Source organism: Ursus arctos, unplaced genomic scaffold, assembly GCF_023065955.2.
Source record: "Ursus arctos isolate Adak ecotype North America unplaced genomic scaffold, UrsArc2.0 scaffold_21, whole genome shotgun sequence".
In the NCBI taxonomy this organism is placed as follows: Eukaryota; Metazoa; Chordata; class Mammalia; order Carnivora; family Ursidae; genus Ursus; species Ursus arctos.
This window is the reverse complement of record NW_026622886.1, coordinates 14,572,949-14,596,251: the sequence shown is the minus strand read 5'-3', so window position 1 is coordinate 14,596,251 and position 23,303 is coordinate 14,572,949. Positions and strand designations below refer to the sequence as shown.

Here is a 23,303-nt window from a genome sequence, read left to right as displayed (position 1 = left end):
TTGCGCTCCGCTCCGCAAACCATAGAGTACCGGAAAAAGCGGGAGCCGAAGTGTCAGGAGAAGAAAGCGGTGGCCGTGTGGTTCACGTTAAAATGACGACTTTAGTGCTGGATAACGGAGCCTACCATGCCAAAATCGGTTACAGCCATGAAAATGTGTCGTAAGTGTTCTCTCGGTTCTTAGGACAAGACAGACGCGTAGTGGTTTCACAGACTCCGGTTCATCTCAGTGTCACAGTAAACTGCAAATGCCCCTACGTGGCCCTAACCTGCGTCAGAAGGATGTTCTGGTTGGAGCTGACCGACTGGGATGCTTTGAACTGGTATTTTGGTGTTAATTTAGGCTACGCGGCCCCGGAAGTGGGACGTGCGTTTCCTTTCGTAACAGGAAATAGCTCAGGAAAATAGGCTTCTAGAGAAGCGGTTCCTGATGGAGGGATGCGTACAGCGTTCATAAGCCCTCAGGCATCGTGGACATTTATGTGTATATGCATATTCTTGAGAGCGCAATTATGGCTTCCATCAGATCCTCAATGGGTTCTGTGACCCCAAAAAAGTTTAAAACAGTTGTCGTACTGATTGGAGACGAAGGCTTCGTGTCTATGCCCTTCGTAGTGCTCTTTGGCTGATTGATAGAGTTGATTTAACAAAATTACTACAATGGCATTCATAAAATATATAGTTATATATGTATATAGAGAGAAGAAAAGATGCTCTTCTCTAATGTTTACAGAGAATTTCCCCCGCTTCCTCCTTTCCTTTTTTTCTTTTTTAAAGTGGACAAACCGCGCAGGAATGTAAATTGTTAGTCTACTGGAAAATGTTTTGGCGATGTGTATCGTTGTTTTTATCCTTTGACACAGTTAAGTCTGTTATCAGTTACCTAAGGAATAAGTTAGAAGTGTTTGATAAGAGTAAATACAGGATGCTCTATACTATAGACATTGTGTATGGTAAAAAAAAAAAAAAAAGAAAGGAAGGAAGAAAGCAAGCCGAATACTCAAGAATAGAAAATTGACTAAAATTATGATATAACCATAAGATAGACTACAGTGTAGTTTTTAAAAATGACGTCCTCCCGTCGCCTGGATGGCTCAGTACTTTGAGCATCAGACTCTTGATTTCGGCTCAGGTCATGATGTCAGAGTCAGGGATTGAGTCCGGTTGGTCTCTGCGCTCAAAGGGGAGTTGGCTTGAGATTCTCTCTTTCCCTCTACCTTAAGTCCCCTCGCCCCTGCACTCTCTCGCGCACTCTCTCTAAAATAAATCTTTAAAGAAAAAAATCATGTCCTCAAAGAATATTTAAACATAGAGAAAATGACAGCATAGTAAATGAAATAAGCAGAAACAAAACATTTTTACACTATTATCCCAATATACTTTCCCTCTCTCTCTCCCCCTCTCCTCCTCTCTCCCTCCCTCCCGCCGTTCGTCCCTCCTCCGTCTCTCCCCCCTCCTTCCCTCCACACACACATACATGCGTATACATGTATGGTTGCTGATGACTCTAGTTTATCTTCCTAACCAGACTGTAAGCCTGTGGTGGGCAGCAACCATATTTAAAACTACTTCCTACTTGTGTACCCTATAGCATCTTGCTAATCGAAAATCTTTGGCATCCTAGAGACTTAGTTTTAATGGCAAGAGTTTTGAACCTGTAAATCTTTTACCAGAATGATATTAAGATTTCCGCATTAAAAGGGTGCCTGGGTGGCTCATTCAGTTAAGTGTCTGCCTTCAGCTCAGGTCATGATCCTGGGGTCCTGGGATTCCCCCTCCTGGGTGGGGAGTCTGCTTCTCCCTCTCCTGTGTGCTTGCACTCTCTCTCAAATAAACAAATAAATCTTAAAAAAAAAAAAAAAAAGAAAAGAAAAAGATTTCCACATTAAAGCCAGAAAGACCAAGAACTTTACCTAAGCCCTGACTGTCATCTGTGTGGTGGCAGGATCAATACCCACCTGGAAGGATTTTTTTAAGGATTACTTGAGAAAGATAAAGGGTCCAGTGTAGAGTCTAGTGCATATTAGAACTTTAAAAAAAGACATTTTTTTATTATTCGAAGACAAAATCCACTGGTTGTGGATATTTTTTGTCACAGACGGGGGTAGTTAAGGTCATTGTATTTTTTGGAAGTGAGTATTTAGGGAATAATTATATTATTTCTTTGTTTATAGGGTAATTCCTAACTGTCAGTTCAGGTCAAAAACAGCACGTCTTAAAACTTTTACGGCTAACCAGATAGATGAAATAAAGGACCCTTCTGGACTTTTTTACATCCTTCCTTTTCAGAAGGTAATTCAATTATATGTCATTTCTAGCAATATAGACCTAAATGTAAAGACAATTTTTAAATGTATAATTAAGATTTTGTATGTATGGAAATATTTTTAGATCTCTAAGAAAAAGTATTTAAATTTTAAATAAGATCTTATTAAAACCAAAAATTGAAATTAAATTGTCTTGTTAGTAATAAATGGCCATGACTTAGTTACTGATTGTAGGTACTGAATTTTACTTGTTTATGTTAAAGCTAAATGAGATGAACACATTAAAAAAAAGTAAGTATGGAGTTGGGCATCTCCTTAAATGATGTTTGAGTAGTGTAAGTAACCATAAAGAAAAATTAATGGTTTAGAATATATTAATATGATTTTTAAAAATTATTCAAATATTTGTGATAATTTATGCAAGAATTTTTTTTAGGGCTATTTGGTGAATTGGGATGTTCAAAGACAAGTTTGGGATTACCTTTTTGGAAAAGAAATGTATCAGGTAACAAATTGGAGTATGTATTCAAATTTCTATTTCCATGTCTTACTCAAATGAAAAATTACCGCAATAAGAATTATTAACTCATGTTAGTGCAAGAACCAACATGATAGGATATAAAGCTAGCTTATGCCTTAATATGACTTAAATAAATCTGTTGTACATGTTCACTGTGTATTTATATCAGTCGTATTTTTAACTTTTAAAAATTATGTATACTGCCAAAATATGCATGTATATGAATAGTAACACAGACTTGAGATTACTTGTGCTAAAATCTGGTAGGGAAGAGTGCATGGTGTGAAAATGAATAGACTCAGAATTTTTACTGAATAGTCTTGTGCTGAAAGTTGGGTCATACTGGCTCATGAGAACCAATTATGTGCATCTCTTCCCAACTCTGTGTTCAGAGTTTGGTGACTTCAGGATAGCTGGAAATCAGCCATTATGACAGTATTTATAACACAGAAAGTGGTAAGCCCTACAGATCAGGGCTTCCCCCCACCCCCCCGCCCCACCTCAGAGATCTGGTTCTTGAGCATTTACCAGCATACACTGTAAGATGGGTTGAAGGTGGGGGGAGCGCCTGGGTGGCTCAGTCGTTAAGCCTCTGCCTTTGGCCCAGGGCCTGATCCCAGGGTCTTGGGATCAAGCCCCGCATCCAGCTCCCTCCTCTGCTGGGAGCCTGCTTCTTCCTCTCCCACTCCCCCTGCTTGTGTTCCCTCTTTCGCTGGCTATCTCTCTCTCTGTCAAATAAATAAATAAAATCTTAAAAAAAAAAAAAAAGATGGATTGAAGGGAGTGATGAGGTTGCAAATGTATGGACATTATTTCATAGGCAATGTCAAGTCATAGAAGGGAAGACTTCTGTGGTGAAAACTACATTTGGGGAGGATGATCAGATTTCTGATTAGAAAAATATTTGCTGATAATTATGCTAGCAGTACAGAAGACAGAGCAGGATGAAAAGAGAACCAGGGCAGAAAGGGCATTGCGAAGGCAGTGTCGTTATTTCACATGCGAGATAAGGCAGTATCAGTAGAGAGGAAAGACCAAGGGCAGATTCTAGAGAATAAGTCTGGGATTGGGGTTGAAGGTAATTGAGGTGTCTAGCTTTAACTTTTGATTATGTTTCTAGTATACATTTAAGTCACTAATACACTGTTCTTAGTTTTGATTTTTTAAATATTAAGTAAGTATAAATGAATAGAAGTTGAATTTGCAGTTAAGAGAGTCTGTATGAAACTCAAGATTTTCACATGTCTACTATTATTAGACCAATTCACTATCTCATTTTTATTTTCACTATAAAATATTTTTGCCCACATACCTGAATTGTGACTATTATGTGAGAATTTTGTGCTTTTAATGTCTGTAGTGTAATTTTAGGTATAGTGAGCAGATACTCGTTTTTAATGCTTCTTAAGAGTGTGGGAGAGAATTATGTAAACATTAAATATGCTAAAGCTTCTGGCCTTTTAACTTTGAAAACAAAGTATCTAATGCTTGTAGTTATATTGTTCATTTTGTTTGCATACTGATCTTCAAACAATTTGATAGTACCATTTTATTAATGCTGCCATTAAGAGAGGTAAAATTAAATAATAAATTTAATAAAAAACAAAGTGCATGAATTCTGTAATCAGACTTCTGGACTTAAATCCTAGCTATGTCCCTAACTAGTTAGATGAACCTTGGTAACTTACTCAACTCTTTTGTACCTCAGTTTGCCAATTAAATGGGGTTAGTAGTAAGACTTGTCTTCTAGGATTATTGCGAAGATTTAATACGTTTGTTTATATATGTGAAACAAGTGTTTGTAACTATAAAATTATAAAACTTGTGGGATTTTTTTTCTCTCATAGGTTGATTTTTTAGATACCAACATTATTATTACAGAACCATACTTTAACTTCACTTCAATTCAAGAATCAATGAATGAAATCCTATTTGAAGAATATCAGTTCCAAGCAGTCTTAAGAGTAAATGGTGAGTTAAAGTTTTGATTGGAATTAAGTAATGGGAATATAGATATGAATAGGGTAAAGAGAAACACTTAAAATTCAAGAATATGGGGTGACATTCTTTTAGATTTGAAGAAAATAAAACTTGGAATTTAAAAATTAGATGGACTCTTAGAGATTATCCAATCAGACTTTCCTCACTTCATCTTTTTACTAATACAGTATTTTCTCCCTAATGAAGTTACTAGCCACATTTTTTTTTTTTTTAAGTGATCTCTGTTTGTGGCATGGGGCTCAAACTTAGAACCCTGAGGTCAGGAGTCACATGCTGTACTGACTGAACCTGCCAGGTGCCCCACTAGCCACATATTTTTAATTTCTAAAAGATTATTGTTTCTGGGGTAGTTACCTTTTCTGCCACTGATATGTTTGCTATCATTATTATTATTGATTGAAATAATGTTAATAGCTCAGCCTGCCAGTATGTGGAAAAACAATCTGAAAATATCTCTGGAAGTAAATTTATGAAAGGCTAGAATTATATTACATGACTGTACAATGAAAGTACTTAGCTTGGATAATTTAAGTCTATGTGAGTGATATTATGCTATAATGGTTAAGAGCACAGTCTCTAGAACAGTGTTCTTCAAGGGTGATTTTGCTCCTTGGGGACATTTGGCAATGTCTGGAGACATTTTGGTTGTCACAACTGGGAGGGTGCTATTGGCATCTAGTGGGTAGAGGACACAGATACTGCCAAACATCTTAAAATGAACAGGAAAGCCTCCAGCAACAAGGAATTACCTGACCCAAAATGCCAGTAGTTTTGAGGTTGAGAAACCTTACTCTAGAATCACACTGCCCAGGTTTGAATCTTGGCTCTGTAACTTTCTAATTGTATGACATTAGGTATATTATTTAACTTCTCTGTGCTTCAGTTTCTTCATCCATAAAATGGAATTGTGAGGATTAAAACACAAATACTCATGGAGTTCTTAGAATAGTGCCCAGTGTGTAATAAATGCTCATAATTAAGTTATGATGTTAAAATAATTAAATCATGAATATATACCTTTAAAAATAGATGACAAAAATTTTTTAATCACATTTACCACAAAACTGTGATGTTTTAGCTTAAATTCTGCAGAGGGCTTGTGACAATTATGAATATTATTTTAAATTAGCATTTAGAAATAAAGGAAAGTTTTTGTCTTTGTGTTTGCCTTAATTTGTTGCCTTTCTTTATTGCTTTAAGTACATTTTTATTTAATGCACTTTTTTCTTTAATCTTTTTCTAAATAGCAGGTGCTCTCAGTGCACATAGGTATTTTCGAGATAATCCTTCCGAGTTATGCTGTATCATTGTAGATAGTGGATATTCCTTTACACATATAGTTCCTTACTGTAGAAGTAAAAAGAAAAAAGAAGCAATTATTCGGTGAGTTGCATTCAATTTTCATGTTTTTCTTAGGTTAATACCAAATGAAATGTGTGATAAACTGAACCAAATTTGATTCTCCCTTTTTAGGATAAATGTGGGAGGAAAACTCCTAACCAATCATCTAAAGGAGATCATATCTTACAGGTAATACTTAGCTTTAATTTTTGTGGGGGGGGGCAGCTGCTGCTGCTGAATTTTTTAAAGTAATTTAAAATTATTCTCTAACCATTAATTGTAACTTCAGGTGACAATTTTGTATTATTGCTTTGAAAACTATATCACATATATAAATACAAATAATGTTCAAATTGAAAAGCTTTCTAGTGGGGCGCCTGGCTGGCTCAGTCAGTGGAGCATGCAGCTCTTGATTTCTGGGTCATGAGTCCAAGCCATACAGTGGGTGTAGAGCTCATTAATAAGAGAGAGAGAAAGAAAAAAAAAAAAGCTGGGGCACCTGGGTGGCTCAGTCGGTTAAGCATCTGCCTTCGGCTCGGGTCATGATCTCAAGGGTCCTGGGATCAAGCCCCACGTCGGGCTCCCTGCTCAGCGGGGAGCCTGCTTCTCCCTCTCCCTCTGCCTGCCACTCTGCCTGCTTGTGTTCTCTCTCTCTCGCTCTGTGAAACAAATAAGTAAAAATCTTTTTAAAAAAAAAAAGAAGAAAGAAAACTTCCTAGCATTTAAAATGCTAGTGTCCATCAAAATTTGGATATTTCCAAATTCTAGGGAGTTTAATATTTTAAAATTTTAGAAGTTATAAGAAGTTATAAATGTTACACATTATAAAACAAATTAAAAATGCATTTAAGGAAATAAGCGTTTCAAAGGAAAATAAATCTCTACTTCCCCTTTCTGTCTCTCATGTCAATTCCATTCCACACAAAGTATGGTCTTTAAACTGTATTTATCTTTTATATTTTTAGTCTCTATGAGCCTTAATAATATATTGATATTTGTGAATTAACCAATATTAGTTGACTATCCATCATTCAAAGATGAGGAATTAGTGTACTTAGCCGCATGCTAACTCCTCTCCCTTTCCTAAATTTTATTTATGGTATTATTTTTAATTTTATTTTGTTTAAAAACTTAAGTGGAATTTTTTGTTTTATAAGTAGAATTCTTAAATTTCAATTTCTCACTACATTAACTTTGGCTGGTATGACACCGTCAATATCTCTTACCTCCCCTCTATGTCATATGAGAAAATAAGTGAATCTGCATTTCCTTCCTCCTTTCCTCCCACGTTTTCCTTCTTCTGTCAGATATACCATTATTTTTTAAACAACTTTATTGAGAGATAATAAATATCCACACAATTCACCCATTTAAAGTATACATTTTCAATGGTTTTTAATGTATTAGAACATTTTTAGAACATTTTCATTACTCCCAGGAGAGACCCACTCCCCTTATCCAATCTACCCAGCTGTAGCACATTTGTAAACTTTTATTTTGAAATAATTACAGACTCAGGAAGTTGTAGAATAGTACAGAGAGCCTTGTGTGACCTTAGTAACATCTTATATAACTACTACAGTATCAAAATGATAAAATTGACACTAGTACAATATTGTTTCCAGTTTTCACCATTTTTTACATGCATTTGTGTGTATTTCTGTGCGACTTTATCCCATGTATAGCTTCATGTAAACATCACCACAGTCAAGATGTAGAACTCTTCCATCACTCCCAAGGATCTCCTTTGTGCTACCCGTTTGTATTTGCTTCCCTACCGTGTCCCTCTCCCCTAGCAATCTCTAATTTGTTTTCTACTTCTATAGTTTCGTTATTTCAAGAAACAGAATCCTATAGTGTGTAACCTTTAGACAGTGACTTTTTTCATTAAACATAATGCTATATCATTTCTTCTTAATTATTAAGATAACATTTATGTGTGATTTTTTACTGTAGTTAAGTCTTCTTGCCTTGCTTAACATTAATTCTAAAAATGGAGGACTCATAAATAGCATATACATGTTAAGGTTATATGAATGTTATTCATTGTAGAACCAAACAGAATTGGACTCAGTTTCAAAAGGTTTAGATATTTAATTCCCCTATCCCCATCAGATTAGAAGCAGCAAATTTGAAGGACAGAGAAAGTTGAGACAGATGAGGACATTAACCAGAACCCAGGCAGTTTGAGTCCAGGGCTTGTGTATTAAATCATTCCTCCATGCTGACTGAAAAAAATTTCGTGAATTTTAAAAAGGAAGGCTGTTGAAGATGAATTTGGAAAGAACAACTGGGCAAAAATATTTAGAAATAGTTTTGGGAGGGGCGCCTAGGTGGCTTAGTCAGTTACAGTTAAGTGTGTCCGGCTCTTGATTTCAGATCTCGGGGGTCTTGAGATCAAGCCCCATGTTGAGCCCTGTGGCAGGCTCTGTGCTGAGTGTGGAGACTGCTTAAGATTCTCTGTCTCCCTCTCCCTTTGCCCCTCCCCCCCACCACTCACACACTTACGCTCTCTCTAAAAAAATAAAAATAAAAAGTTAAAAAAAAGAAATAGTTATGGGAAAGAATAATAGTGAAAGGAGACTTTCTCTAGTAGATGATAAAGCATTTTAAATTGTGATACTTAGATGAGAATTAAATGGTAGATCAAAGAGACTGAATAGTTAATTCTGACTCAAACATTATAAAAGGAAAAAGTAATATATACTATTGATTATTCAGGAAAGGATACAGGGAAAGTTGGCTGTTTAGAGAAGAATTTTCCTTTGCCTCATACACTAAGGTCCAAATGCATTTAAGGCTTAAATATAAAAATAAAACCACAACAAGAAAATATTTAATTGAGTTGTTAAGAATAAAAATAGTAGAAGAAATAATAAAGGATATAATTTTCCTACATCTTTTTTTTTTTTAAGATTTTATTTATTTAGGGATGCCTGGATGGCTCAGTTGTTTAAATCTGCCTTTGGCTCAGGTCATGACCCCCGGGATCCTAGGATACAGCCCCATGTCAGTCTCCCTGCTGAGCAGGGAGCCTGCTTCTCCCTCTCCCTCTGCCTTTCCCCTCTGCTCATTCTCTTTCTCTCTCTCAAATAAAAATTTTAAAAATCTTTAAAAAAAAAAGATTTTATTTATTTGTTTTATTATTTGAGAGAGAGAGAGTGGCAACGGTGGGGAGAGGCAGAGAATCTCAAGCAGACTCTGTGCTGAGCACAGAGCCCAATGTGAGGCTCGATCTCACGACCCTGAGATCATGACCTGAGCCAAAACCGAGTCAGATGCTCAACCAACTGAGGCACTCAGGTGCCCCCGACATACAACTTAAAAAGAAAAATTTATCAAGGTAAAACACATATAGAAAAGTTTACAAACCTTGAATGTACAACTCAGTGAATTTTTAAAAACAGAATATACCCAAGTAACCAGAACACAGCTCAGGCAGAATATTACCAGCACTCTAATCCCTCTTTGTCCTCTTCTAGTCTGGAAAACCACTGATTTCAAGCAGTTGTAAACACAACTAATATAAATGTAAGCCTGAGAAATAAACTTGAAACAAGTTTGATGCCGGGTTGTTATCCTTAATATACTGAGGGCTCTTATCAATCCTTAAGAAAAGCACTACCTTAAAATAAATAAATAAATAAATAAAAATTAGAAAATGAAAAGCACTACCTTGGTATAAAATGGCTACTAGATGATTCTCAGAAAACAAATGATCAGTGGCACAGATAATCATTAGAATTACATACAGTCAAAGGATATAAATGGATAATTCTCAGACATAAAAAATGTTAAACATCTGTAGGAATTACAAGTTCAGTTAAAATATTTATCGAGCATTTATTTAGGAGATTGGGATGTATGAGTTAACAAATAAGAATTCCTCTTTTTCATGGCACTTCCTTGTAGAAAAATGCAAATTAAAATACCACAACTTTTACAATTCAAATTAATAGAATTTTTTTCAAAAGGTGATATTCCAAAAAAAGAAAAAGATGTTGCAGATTGTGGTGCTGGCTGCTAATGATCAGAGCATAACTTGAAATAACTTCTCTGGTAAACAATTTGGCAATACACCAAGATACTAACAGTATTTCAAATTCTGTGTCCTAGAGTATGAATAATGAGATAATCTGCGATACAGATAAAAATACCTATATTGCATCAATTTTGAGTTACGCTTTTCTCACATGTCTAGTTGGGATGCATCTTCCCATTGTTGGTACCTTAGAAGTGTCATAGTTTAATTATCTTTTCTTCTCATTGGTGCAACAGTGAATTTTAAAGAAGGTAGAATATGGTGTATATGAAGATAACAAAAAGCAAAAGGAAGCAATAATAATGTTTTTTACTTATTGAGTATAAGGACTGTGCTAAACACTTTACATGTATAATTAGAATCATTTACTTTTTACAGATGTGTTAAGTTGGTGATCTTACTATTATTACCCTTTTAGATTGAAGAGATTGAGTCCCAAAGAAGTAAAGTAACTTGGTTGCTAAGTTGTGATTCAGCCAAAGTCTTTGGGGCACCTGGCTGGCTCAGTTGATAGAGCATGTGACTCTTGATCGTGGGCTCATGAGTTCAAGCCCCATGTTGAGCAGAGAGCCTACCTAAAAATAACCAAAACACAACAAAACCAAAGTCCACGTTTATAAACATACAAGTATCTTTCCTCCCCGATCTAAACTTCCAACACTAGGAACATTAATAAATACATTTTAATAGTTCCCTCTAATAAATATTATGGGGCAGTAAATAACCGTATTTTTAAAGAACGATAGCATAAGAAAATGGAGATTATGTTTAGTCTAAAACGGAAAGCGTATGTAGTACATATGTGTAGAGATAAATATTCAAAGGAAATAACTTCACATTTTTGTTACATCTTTTTTTTGTATGTTTTCTATTTTAGTATAGTTGACACAATGTTACATTAGTTTCAGGTGTACAACATAGGAATTTGACAACTCCTGTGCTTGCTATAAATGTAACTACCATCTGTCACCATAGAATGCTATGACAGTACGTAGACTATATTCCCTATGCTGTACCTCTCATCCCTGTGACTTATTCATTCTGTAACTGGAAGCCTGTACCTCCCGCTCCCCTTCACCTATTTTGCCCACCCCCCTCCCCGTCTCCTCCGGCAACCACCAGTTCTCTGTATGTATGGGTCTGTTTTTGGTTTGTTTTGTTCTTTAGATTCCACATATAAGTGAAATTGTATGGTATTTGTCTTTCTCTGACTTATTCATTTTGTGTAAAACCTTTTGTGTTCATCCATGTTATCACAAATGGTAAGATCTCATTCTTTTTATGGCTGCTTAATATTCCAGTGTGTGTATGTGTGTGTGTGTATACATATCACATTTTCTTTATTCATTTACCTATCATTGGACACTTGAGTTGCTTCCATATTTTGGCTGTGATAAATAATGCTGCAATAAACAGGGGTGCATATATTTTTTTCAAATTAGTGTTTTTGTTTTCTTTGGGTAATACCCGATAGTGGAATTTTTTACTGGATGATATGATATTTCTATTTTGTTTTTTTTTTTTAAGATTTTATTTATTTATTCGACAGAGATAGAGACAGCCAGCGAGAGAGGGAACACAAGCAGGGGGAGTGGGAGAGGAAGAAGCAGGCTCCTAGCGGAGGAGCCTGATGTGGGGCTCGATCCCAGAACGCCGGGATCACGCCCTGAGCCGAAAGCAGACGCTTAACTGCTGTGCCACCCAGGCGCCCCTATTTTCAGTTTTTATGAGGAACCTCCATACTGTTTTCCACAGTGATTACACCAGTTTGCATTCCCACCAACAATGCATGAGTTTCTCTTTTTCTATGTTGTTGTCAACACTTGTAACTTCTTCTCTTTTTGATTCTAGCCATTCTGACAGATGTGAGGTGATATCTCATTGTTTTGATTTGCATTTCCCTGATAATAGTGATGTTGAGATCTTTTCAGGGGTCTGCTGGCCATCTGTATGTTGTCTTTGGTAAAATGTCTATTCAGGTGCTCTGCCCATTTTAATCAGATTATTTGTTTTTTTGGTGTTGGGTTCTAAAATTTCTTTATGTATTTTGAATATTAACTCCTTACAGGTAGATCATTTCCAATATATCCAAATATATCCAAGATATCCAAAATATCTTCTCCCATTCAGTAGGTTGTCTTTTCATTTTGTTAATGGTTTCCTTCACTGTGTGAAAGACTTTTATTTCAGTGTACTCCCAATAGTTTATTTTCGCTTTCATTTCCTTTATGTGAGGACACATATTTATAAAAATGTTGCTAAAGTCAGTGTCCAAAAGATTACTGCTTATGTTTTCTTTAAGGAGTTTTATGGTTTCAGATCTCACATTTAGGTCTTTAATCCATTTTTCAGTTTGTTTTTATGTACGGAGTGAGTTTTCCCAGCACCCTTTATTGAAGAGACTGTCTTTTCCCTGTTATATATTCTTGCTCCTTTGCCATAGATTATTATAAGCCTGGATTTATTTCTGGCCTCTGTGCTGTTTCATTAATCTATGTGTCTATTTTTCTGCCAGTACCATACTGTTTTGATTACTGTAGCTTTTTAGTAATCTTAAAATCTGGGATTATGATACCTCCAGCTTTGTTCTTTTTCAAGATTGCTTTGGCTATTCAGAATCTTTTGTTGCTGCATGTGAATTTTAGGATTATCTGTCCTAGTTCTCTGAAATATACTATTGGCATTTTGATAGGGATTACATTGAATCTGTAGATTGCTTTGGGTAGTATGGACATTTTAAAAACATTAATTGTTCTAAGCCATGAGCATGGAATATCTTTCCATTTGTTTTTGTCTTCAGGTTTGTTTTTAAAAGCATCTTTGTTTTCTTCATTAAGCCTGTGTTTCTTGGGTTCACTCATCAAATATTTATTAAACATCTACTGTGTTAGGTACTGCATGCTAACTCACTACTCTGATCAGAAAAGAAAGTGCAGAGGGTTAAGTCATTTTAGCAAGATTTTATTCAGAATGGTTGAAGGAGGAAAAAGTTTGCTCTCTAATAGATGTTACCTAATTTAAAGCCTTTGTTTTCAGTTTCTTTCTGCAAACTGGACTAATATTTGCCCTCAGAGGGATAATGTGGAGATTAAATATAATGGAAGTATGATTATTCTATAAAGTTGTAAATATTTTACACATTCAAAAATTTAATATTTAAAAAAAATCAGTTACCCAAAGATTTAATTCCAGAAAAAATATTTTAAGTAATTGTAAATTATACTTAATTTTTCCATTTCAAATTTTACAGTTTTTATTTCTGTTTAGGCAGCTACATGTTATGGATGAAACACATGTGATTAATCAAGTGAAAGAAGATGTGTGCTATGTGTCTCAGGATTTTTATAGAGATATGGATATTGCAAAGTATGTATAATAGTAATCTAAGAATTAGAAAGTTGATTCTTGGGTAATGTTATACGTAGTTAATTTTTTCACAAGTCCCTATTTTGTTTTCTAGGTTGAAAGGAGAAGAAAATACAGTAATGATAGACTATGTTTTGCCTGACTTCAGTACAATTAAAAAGGGCTTTTGTAAGGTAATTTTTCAAATCCTCAATGACATTGCTTGACGTGACCACCTCAGTCAGATTTGAAAAACATCTAGCTGGATTTGGTAGAGTCTTACAGAGTTGTTGATAACTGGTCTTCTGCTGACTGTTTCTGTAGACATAAGTGTACAAATGATTAATAAATATCTCATTTAAAGTTATTTAGAGAAAGAACCGTCAGCTGAATGATAGCAAATGGGAAAAATCCGGAGATAGATAGTATTGTTATTTATATTCTGGTTAACCCTTTTCTATTTTCTTAAGAATTAGTTTAAATCCAGTTAGAAGTTGGTTATTTGCCAGTTGTGAAAGTTATTGATATAGCCGACATGGCTGAATTTTACTTGTTTGGTCTGATATGATCAGGTTGTAGTTGAAAAGGGCAAAATCCGTTGCACTTTGAAAGTGTTGAGAAGCAGTTTATCTTGGATGTCAAAATAATTTCCCCTTTCTTTAAACAGCTCAGGTAAACTATCAGTTCTGTTTCGGTAAATGTGAAGGTTGCCCTTTTAGCGGGCTTGATGGAGGACTGTTGGGAAGTGAAAAATCTTTGGTCAGAAATGTAAGCATGTTTCCGTAAGGAAATGTGTATGATACCATTCATTGCAGTATACTTTAAAAGAGTGAAAAATTGAGAAGAGCCCAAATATCCACTAATGGAGGAAAATAAATAAATTTTGATATATTCGTTTTATAAAATAAGCAGTAGTGAAAATGAAGTGGAGCTACATGATAATCAAGTGTACAGCTCAAAAACATGTTTCTGTCTAAAACATCAAAGATATGATAATGTCTTTAAGCAAGTTTTAGGAAGATCTGTATATTTTCAGGCTGTGTGGAGTAATTTATGTTGCTTAGAAATACGTAAGTATGAAGTAGAAGTATAAAACTGTATGTAAGTGATAACACCAAATTAAAAAGGGGAGTGTTAATTTATAAAGTTGTATCAAACTAGATGGATATATGGGCTTTATACTTCTTTAATTTTGTGCTTATTTTAATTATACTTCCTTATATGCCTGAAATTAAAAAAAATTTTTTGAACATATTATTGAGGTGAAATACAAATCAGAATTCTGAGGAGGCCTCATAAAATTGAAATCACTCTGTAATGTTCTTAGAGACAGATACTTGTGGAAGGACCTAGGTTGGCTTCCCAAAGTGGGAGTTGGGACAGATTATGAGATCAGGTTGCTTTTTCATGAACTGGAAGCTCACACTTTAAGATATCAAAAGTGTATTTTTTCCTGTGGACAACGAAAACTGCAAATATATAGATAACACCATCTTTGTATATTATTGCTCATTAAAACACTCCAGTTATAGAAAATACTTTACGGATAATTTACAGCATTTTCTAGAATTAATGGTGGTAAAGTAATCTGTATTTCACAGGGATGGGCCCTGAGTAAAGTCTCAGTGATTCCCAATTTCTCCAAACTTGACTGATCATTGGAATCACCCAGGGCATTTGAAAAGTAATCTGTATCTATGTTCTCAGTTCCTGTCCCTGGAAATCCGTGTTTGAAAACTTAATCTTAAAAATCTCTTCCAGATGATTGCACTGTCAGCTAAGTCTGGAAAAAAAAATTTTGGGGGGGAAAAATTTGTTTTAATGTAATTCTCTCCTGCCCTGCAAATGACACCTATCAATTTACTAGACTAAACGTAGCCAGTTTTCTCCTTGCCAGATTATAAGCCCTGTTTTCTCAAACCCATACCTTACATAGTGAGCCAATAGGGATGTGGTTATTTCTCCAAGTGACCATTGTTTTACTACTCATCTTTGGAGAAAATAAGGCAGAAGCCACATAATATTGTTTGCAGCTCTTTTATTGGCCTTTGGCTTTGTGATCAGTATCTGGTTATAGGCTAAGCTTCTTTAACTCAGTGTAGACTCCTTGTTATCAATTGAGTGGACAGAGTCAGTTGGCCTGGACTTTTGCCAGATGATGGAATGTTACATTGAATTTTTATTTCAAAAATAATAGTTTAATCTTCACTTTCAATTAATGTTAAAATTTATAATTTTTTCACAGTATAGTTGACCCTTGAACAATGTGGGGGTTAGGGGTGCCAACCGACATCCCCCTCCCCCATGCAGTTGAAAACCTGTGTATACCTTGACATTCCCTTCCCCCCCCAAAAAAACTTAACTACCACTAGCCTACTGATGACTGGAAGCCTTACTGATAACATAAAGTTGATTAACACATATTTTGTGTGTTATATGCATTATATACTATATTCTTGCAATAAAGTAAACTAGAGAAAAAATGTTAAGAAAGTCATAAGAAAAAGAAAATACATTTACAGTACCATATTGTAAAAAAATCTCCCATGTAAGTGGACCCATGTAGTTCAAACCCATGTTCAAGAGCCACCTGTACATGTTAAACCATGTGTATATTGAAAAAGAAAAGACCAAAAAATAACCAAAAAGTACAAACAAAAAAAATCATTTGTATATCTTAATAATTTTAAGATTTAGAAACAATTTTGTTTAGTATATGTTAGGATTAATCCTAAAATGTGTTATTTTCAGGAGAGTAAAAAAAGAAATGATATTTTGTATTTAGTACTTAGTTAACTTCATTGTTACCTGATATGCGACAACTTTGATGAAAGTTGATATATGTTTATGAAATTAGGAAAGCAATAACTACATAAAATGAAAAAAAATTATTATTTGAAAGCCCTTATACTTAGGATATTGTTAAAACTTGGACTTTGATAGTTTATTCAAGAATATTTTTGAATAACTGGGAAAAGGTACAATCTTCCTTTTCTAGTACTTATGATAGTAACAATAACAATAATAAGCTATGTAATATTGTTACTGATTACAGCTGACACAAATTCCAGTTTTATCTCTTATCAGAAAGGGGATGCCTCCTGAAATGTAATGTACTTGATGGACTTAAATTGAGAAAATCTGGCTCATGATTAATGATTACAGTAACAGTTTCTGCAGAGCCATTGTAATTTAAACTGCTCATTTCTTTTACATTTTCAGAACAAAATTTATGAGGCTGTGTAGTAATCATGGCCTACATTGACTAAAATAGCAACTCAAAGCAACCCTTATAAATTCCTTCTTTTGTCTATGTCTAAAAAAATCTTTTTCGGAGTTGTATTCTTAAAACAGTAACTACTTGTAGTTCCATATTACATACTGATGATTAATGGTTTTAGAGCCAACATTCAACAAGGATATCTAGTTCTGGCTCTTTCCACTAGTTTAGATATCTGAGCCTGGGACAATCACATGATCCTCTTCTGTAAAATCTGGGTAATGGACTACATACTCACTAGTGTTTTGTCAACTGAATTTCTCCCAGGTCTGTGTCTGTTTCAGCTTATTTCAAGTGTTGACAAAGTGAGTTATATCCTTTAAACTCAAGTCAGTGTCACTTTTAAGTGAATTTATAAATTTATAGGAGATACTTTCCTTTCTGCCCAAGAAGGAAGAATACTCTGAGACGATGCTTTCCTCTTTGCTACTTTAACAGTAGTTTATTGGGTTAAAAGTGATTCGAGTTTTCCTTTCTCTTTCTAAAGTATTGTGAAAATTGTGTAATTTTTGGATATTCTTATTTAAGAATAATGTTTCGAACTTGGAATTTCCAAATTCCAAATGATAGAATTCAGAATTATATCCAGGTTAAGAGAGGCAATGTAGTGGAAGGAATATATTGTATGTGCTTTTGGTTATTAGATGAATGATCTTGATCGAATCATGTAACCTTGCCAAACCCAATTACATCATTGATAAAAGGAAAATGTGCCTACCTCATGGGGTTATGTGAGAGTTCAATGGGATAATGTATATAAAATGCCTAATACAATGAATGGCACATTGTTGACTTGCATGCTGTTGTTTAAGAATTTATTGAATACTCATTATGGGCTAGGTAGTAGGTATATGATGGTGAATAATATAAACTATGAAGGATAATATAGAACGATAGTGGAGACTAATGGAAGGACCTTTTATTTGGAAGTCAGAAAAAGCCTTTTTGAGGAAGCAGAAATCTGAACAGAGAACAGATGACTGATTATATTAAGGGATCTATAATATTCTTTAAATACGTTACTCTTTAGTAATTATTAATATTTTTATATGTTTTAAGTATTTTTTACTTATATAAAAGATTGGGTTATGCCCTGTTTTGGAGGAAAATTGCAGATATAATTGCACACGAATGTCTATAAGTGAATCTAGAAGAGCTGATGATTTTTAGTAAAATTGGAAGGACCATTATTTTAATGATGTAGAATGTTATGGAAGGTGATTTTTTCTGGCCCCTTCAGGAACATAGCTCAGTGGAAAATAAATAACAAAAAAATTTCATTGATGAAGTCCATAGATTTTTAAATCAAAGATTGAATACATGAATTTAAATATTTAGGGTTTTTTGTGCAAGGGAAAGGGGAAATCTTTTTTTGGGGGGGCAGCAAAGCAAGGTTTATTGAGTGATAGCAAAGTGATAGTACAGAGCTCCCAAGAAGGGAGGGGACTTCAGGGGGTTGCCTGGGAAAGGGGAAATCTTGATAGAATACATCCACAACGTCCAATAAACATCTAGAACAGGAGAGTGGGGGTGCCTGGCTAGCTCAGTCTGTAAAGTATGCAGCTTTTGATCTCGGGGTCATGAGTTGAAGCCTCATGTTGGGCGTAGAGCTTACTTAAAAATACATACGTACATACATACATGCATACATGGGAGAGTGAAAGTAGGTAGTAGTAATAAAAACGTAAGACACACTACATGTTTTTTAGAGTATGTTCTTTGTTCTCCAGGAACTGAAGTCAGTCTGTTATTATAGGCAGGTTAAGAAGTCCCCTCTCTCTTCTTTTCTTTCTTTCTGTTTTAAAATGTAAGGAATAAGGCCAGGGCGCCTGGGTGGCTCAGTTGGTTAAGCTACTGCCTTCGGCTCAGGTCATGATCCTGGGGTCCTGGGATCGAGTCCCACATCGGACTCCCCCTGCTCTGTGGGGAGCCTGCTTCTCCCTCTCCCTCTGCCTGCCCCTCCCCCTGCTTGTGCTCTCTCTCTTTCTCTCTGTCAAATAAATAAATAAATAAAAATCTTGAAAAAAAAAAGGAGTAAGGCGAGATCATCTTTGGGGGAATAGCTACATTTAGAGTGAGCAATTATTTATTTGTGTGGTTTAGGTAACAGAGAGGGGCTGCATTTTTCTAACTTTTGAGAATCCTGAAACTTCCAAGAACATGGTTATTGTATTAGTAATAACATGTTACTAAATGTTCTTAGTCATATGGACTAGATAATGTAGCTTAAACTTTTTTATCTTATTTTTCTTTAAGCCACGGGAGGAGATGGTGTTAAGTGGAAAATATAAATCTGGGGAACAAATTCTTCGTCTGGCCAATGAGAGATTTGCTGTTCCAGAAATACTGTTTAATCCTTCTGATATAGGCATTCAAGAAATGGGTATTCCAGAAGCTATTGTCTATTCAATTCAGAACTTACCTGAAGGTACATAACTAAAGTATTGAATGGTAATGGTATTTCTAAAAAAAATCAGACGCTCTGTGAACTATAGAGAAATCATCTGAGGTTTCTAAGTAATTTCGGGCAAGTGGCAAACCTGTTTTTATTTGCAGAGATTTCCAGATCCCATAATGCACTTGAATAATTCTTTATTAGTCCTAGATTAGAAATTTGATACAGGAAAAGTTATGGTCTGCTTAAACTTGAAGAAATTAATCTCTTCATGACTATTAAAGTGCTGTACCTGTTTTAGAAAAGTTTTAATTTAACTCAGATTTACACAGAACAGAAATTTACAATTTAACAAAGTGATGGTTTTTAGCTATTGATGGGACTGGTTTGTCCTTTCAGTTTTATTTGGACTAATATACAGGAAGTTAATTTTAATAAGGCTGAAGTATGGTGCTTCCCAGTGATGTGTGGGTTTTCCTGAAGCAGAATTCACCTAAATAATTTTCTAGAGTTTTAAAGAGGACTTTTATATCTTGAAAGTGTGTTCCCAGTTCATAAGGAACAGTCCAGGCTTTGGAGAAAATCTAGCTCCTTTAATGTCCTTTCCTCCCTTTTAAAAAAAAAAAAGAAAGAAAAAATCACGTAATGCCATCACCTTAATGTAGTTATTTCACAGCTGTTTTCATATTAATGTCTCAATTTCACGTTTTATATAAAGTTGAAGGTAGTGTTATACAGCATTTTACACTACACTGCTTTAATGTCATGAGACTCAGTGTCAGTATAAGGGAACCCTGTGCCTCTATTGTGAATGGAAGCCATAGGTGTGGTGCCCATTATTTATTAATTCCTCATAGATTTCCCCATGGTGGCTTTTAACTCCAGCTAACCATATGGCACCTAATAAGGTTTGTGATCATGCAACTTTAATGACTATAGAACATAAGATCCTTTATTATGGATCATGAGTATTTTTCACTATCAAATGTAAATGTTGTACAATAAATAGGTCTGTCTCAGATAACATGGAAGTTTGGGCTTCCAAGTTAAAATGCCTTGAAGGCCCTCCTTTTTAGCCTTACCCTAGCTCACAGTCGCAGCCTACAGAAAGACCTCCTCCATTTTAGGGAAGGACAAATATAATTACTAAACGTCTGCTGCTGGAATGTTACTCATTTATGTATTAGCTTACATATGGATACAAGTAGTCAGTAGTTCAGCCTCTTCACCTTAGTCTTTCTTTTAAAGATATATGAGGTCATATTTCACTCTGTTTAATGGGTCAATTTGTGTAAAGTTTAACTTCATTATAAAATCTTATAAATTTTAAATAATTTTTATGGTTATTAAAAAATTATATAGTTTCCCAACCAGTAACTGTAACTGTTTGCTCTTGCCTAAGCCCTCATATCTGTCTTTCTGGAAAGATAAGGAGACAGGTTTTCTGATGCCTTTTCTTCTTTTTTTTCCCCCCTCTTAAAGAAATGCAGCCGCATTTTTTTAAGAACATTGTTTTGACAGGAGGAAATTCCCTTTTCCCAGGATTTAGAGATCGGGTTTACTCAGAAGTTCGATGTCTCACTCCAACAGATTACGATGTTTCAGTTGTGCTGCCTGAAAAGTAAGTGTTGGCTGCGATAGAAATAAAACATACAAATCATTTTGTAGATAAAACAGTCAATAGGTAGACTTGAGCTTAAAGTCTGGTTCTAGCAGGTTTATTTCACCTTTGGAATCCTCATTTTCCCTTTCTCAAAAGTTAAAATAATAAACTTGACATTTCAGTGGGCTATGGCAGCTTGATGCGAAGATACTGAATGTTGTTCCTCGGGAAGGAGCTTAGTGGGGCCACATTCTGTTCAACGTTTTTAGTTTGTAAATATAGAAACAAGGGCTCATGACTTGGCAAAGGCCTTATAGTAAGTTAATAGCAGTGACCAGGCTAAAACTTAGTTCTCTTTATCTTGAGTCGGGAACAAATACGTGTCTCTTACCAAATATATGTCTAAATAACACTTTCTCACTGCTGTCCCAGTCTTAAGTGGCAGAGTTGCAAATAATACCCCATATACCTGACTTTTTTTAAGAGACAGCAAGGGGAGGTTGGGGGGAGAGGCAGAGAGAGAGGGAGAATCTTAAACAGACTCCATGGCCAGCACAGAGCCTGACCCAGGGCTTGATCCCATGACTCTGAGATCATGACCTGAGCCAAAATCAAGAGTCAGACTCTTAACTGACTGAGCCACCCAGGCGCCCCTAGTATACCTGACTGACTCTTATTTTAGAGTTTTGTTTTAAAGTAAAGTAGAATTTTTCTAAAGCAATAGCAGTGAATAAAGGCCTTCATCTCCTCACTTAATTTATAGCTATCAGATTAAAGAATAAACAGTTGTTGGGTATTGGAATGATTTTTATCACATTAATGTTCATATACTTTATCGAATGTGAAGCATACTGGATTTTTATCCTGTGTGTTTATTTTATTATTATTTTTTCTACCATGTTTCTTTATTCCCCACACTTTTGTTTTGTTTTGTTTTTACCCCCCACGCGCTTTTTATCCTGCATTTGAAATGCAAGTCATGCATACATTATAGGCCAAGGGATCCACTGAAATAGTTTTTATTCATCAAATCTCTATCGTACATCTGTTTTATATATATATATATATATGTTATATGTATCTAGGTAAATATATATTTAAAGGTTAGGAGATACAATGAATAAGAAAAACATTTATTAACTTTTCATCATTTTTGAGATTTTAAACTGATTTGGGGGAGAGGAACAGTAGAAATAGAATTGCATCATAACACAAAGTATAACCTTGGTTGAAGATAAGCCAAACTAAATGTTTTATGTGTTCCAGTTTTGCTTACCATGTCCTATCATGTAAGTGTTTCATTCATTAGAAGTAACAGTGTAGCAGCAAAAGCACAGACTAAAATAGTTCTGGGTTAAATTGTAGTCCCACACTTAACCTCCCTGAATCTCATTTTCCAAATATGTAAAATGAGAGTTAGAATAGTTGTTTCATGGGTTGTTGTGCAAAATAGATGACATATCTTTGCCACATACAGAATTTAGATCCAGTTATGACAGTGTTTTTCCTTTTATGCATTTTTGACCTTTTGTATTCTTGTTTTTTTATTGGAGGTGGAGGGTCTATAAATTCAGGGCACAGGGGGAAAAAAGAACACTTAGATGTACTGGTGACCAAGGTTCTTTTCTTTCTTAGTTTACCTTATTCCTATGAAGCTTATGCTTATTTTCACACTTTAAGTGATTTTCTGTTAAATCAGGTTGGGTAGAGATTGCCACGTTTTAGTTACTAATGGATGTTTTCTGGCATTTCAGTTCTGTAAAATCATCTGGGTTCACTTACTTCAACTTTATTTGTAGCCCTATTACTTATGCCTGGGAAGGTGGAAAATTGATATCCGAGAATGACGATTTTGAAGATATGGTAGTAACAAGAGAAGATTATGAAGAAAATGGACATAGCGTCTGTGAAGAGAAATTTGATATTTAAGAAACATTCTGAATTAAAGTTTTGACTGGTTGTGACTGAAAGGTTTAATTTCAATGTTCTTTTAAAAGTATGTTAAGGACGCGTGTTACCTTTCATCCTAAGATAAGATCTTGAACTTACGTAAATACTTTGATCCTTGGCTAATTTTCAAAGGTTTCTTAGCTACGTTATTACAGTAAACTGTATCTCAGCTCGTATTTCCATTTAAGAGTTAGACTACCATAACAGTGCTCACACTGTTCCTGAGAATAGGTTATCTTTCATCAGAAGATGGAAGAGTGAATGCATTTTAAATTTAATTCTTTATAGCTGAGAGCACAAATGTAACCATCTCACTGGTCAGTTTTCTTTGGAAGTCTGTTTTGTGTGACTATAAGTAGGGAGGGATTGGCTAACGTGTTTTCTGGCTGATATAATTTCTCTTATAGAACTAAGTATTTTATCTAAAAATTGTCATTTTTATTTATACATACTAAAGTTGGGAAGACTAATCTTATTTGTGTTTTACACTTATTTTTTATTTAGAGTAAGTTGGAAAGGGTGAAAACTAAAACCAATTTATTAAAGTGCTTTTTGATCAG

At 34.9% G+C, this 23,303-nt stretch overlaps 1 protein-coding gene across 2 annotated transcripts; it reads left to right on the top strand.

Annotated features, from left to right (window-relative positions):
- Positions 1-23,303, top strand: ACTR6 (actin related protein 6). 2 transcript variants are annotated; one of them, XM_044384489.3, is made up of 11 exons: positions 1-160; positions 2,174-2,291; positions 2,703-2,771; positions 4,634-4,757; positions 6,038-6,170; positions 6,261-6,317; positions 13,438-13,536; positions 13,631-13,709; positions 19,052-19,223; positions 20,673-20,811; positions 22,593-23,303. In XM_044384489.3, exons 1-11 carry the CDS (start codon positions 93-95, stop codon positions 22,720-22,722), a joined length of 1,188 nt encoding a protein of 395 aa, XP_044240424.1. In that variant the 5' UTR covers positions 1-92; the 3' UTR covers positions 22,723-23,303. The 2 variants fall into 2 exon arrangements, with proteins under 2 accessions (XP_044240424.1, XP_026355613.1); XM_026499828.4 differs by having other exon boundaries at positions 2-160; positions 6,035-6,170.

What these genes read in the sequence shown, in the direction of transcription:
- ACTR6 (XM_026499828.4), top strand. Translation starts at nt 93, where the DNA reads ATGACGACTTTAGTGCTGGATAACGGAGCCTACCATGCCAAAATCGGT. An exon ending in AAAAAAGAAGCAATTATTCG is followed by an intron (nt 6,171 to 6,260) that starts GTGAGTTGCATT and finishes CTCCCTTTTTAG; the next exon opens with GATAAATGTGGGAGGAAAAC. An exon ending in TTAAAAAGGGCTTTTGTAAG is followed by an intron (nt 13,710 to 19,051) that starts GTAATTTTTCAA and finishes TTTTTCTTTAAG; the next exon opens with CCACGGGAGGAGATGGTGTT.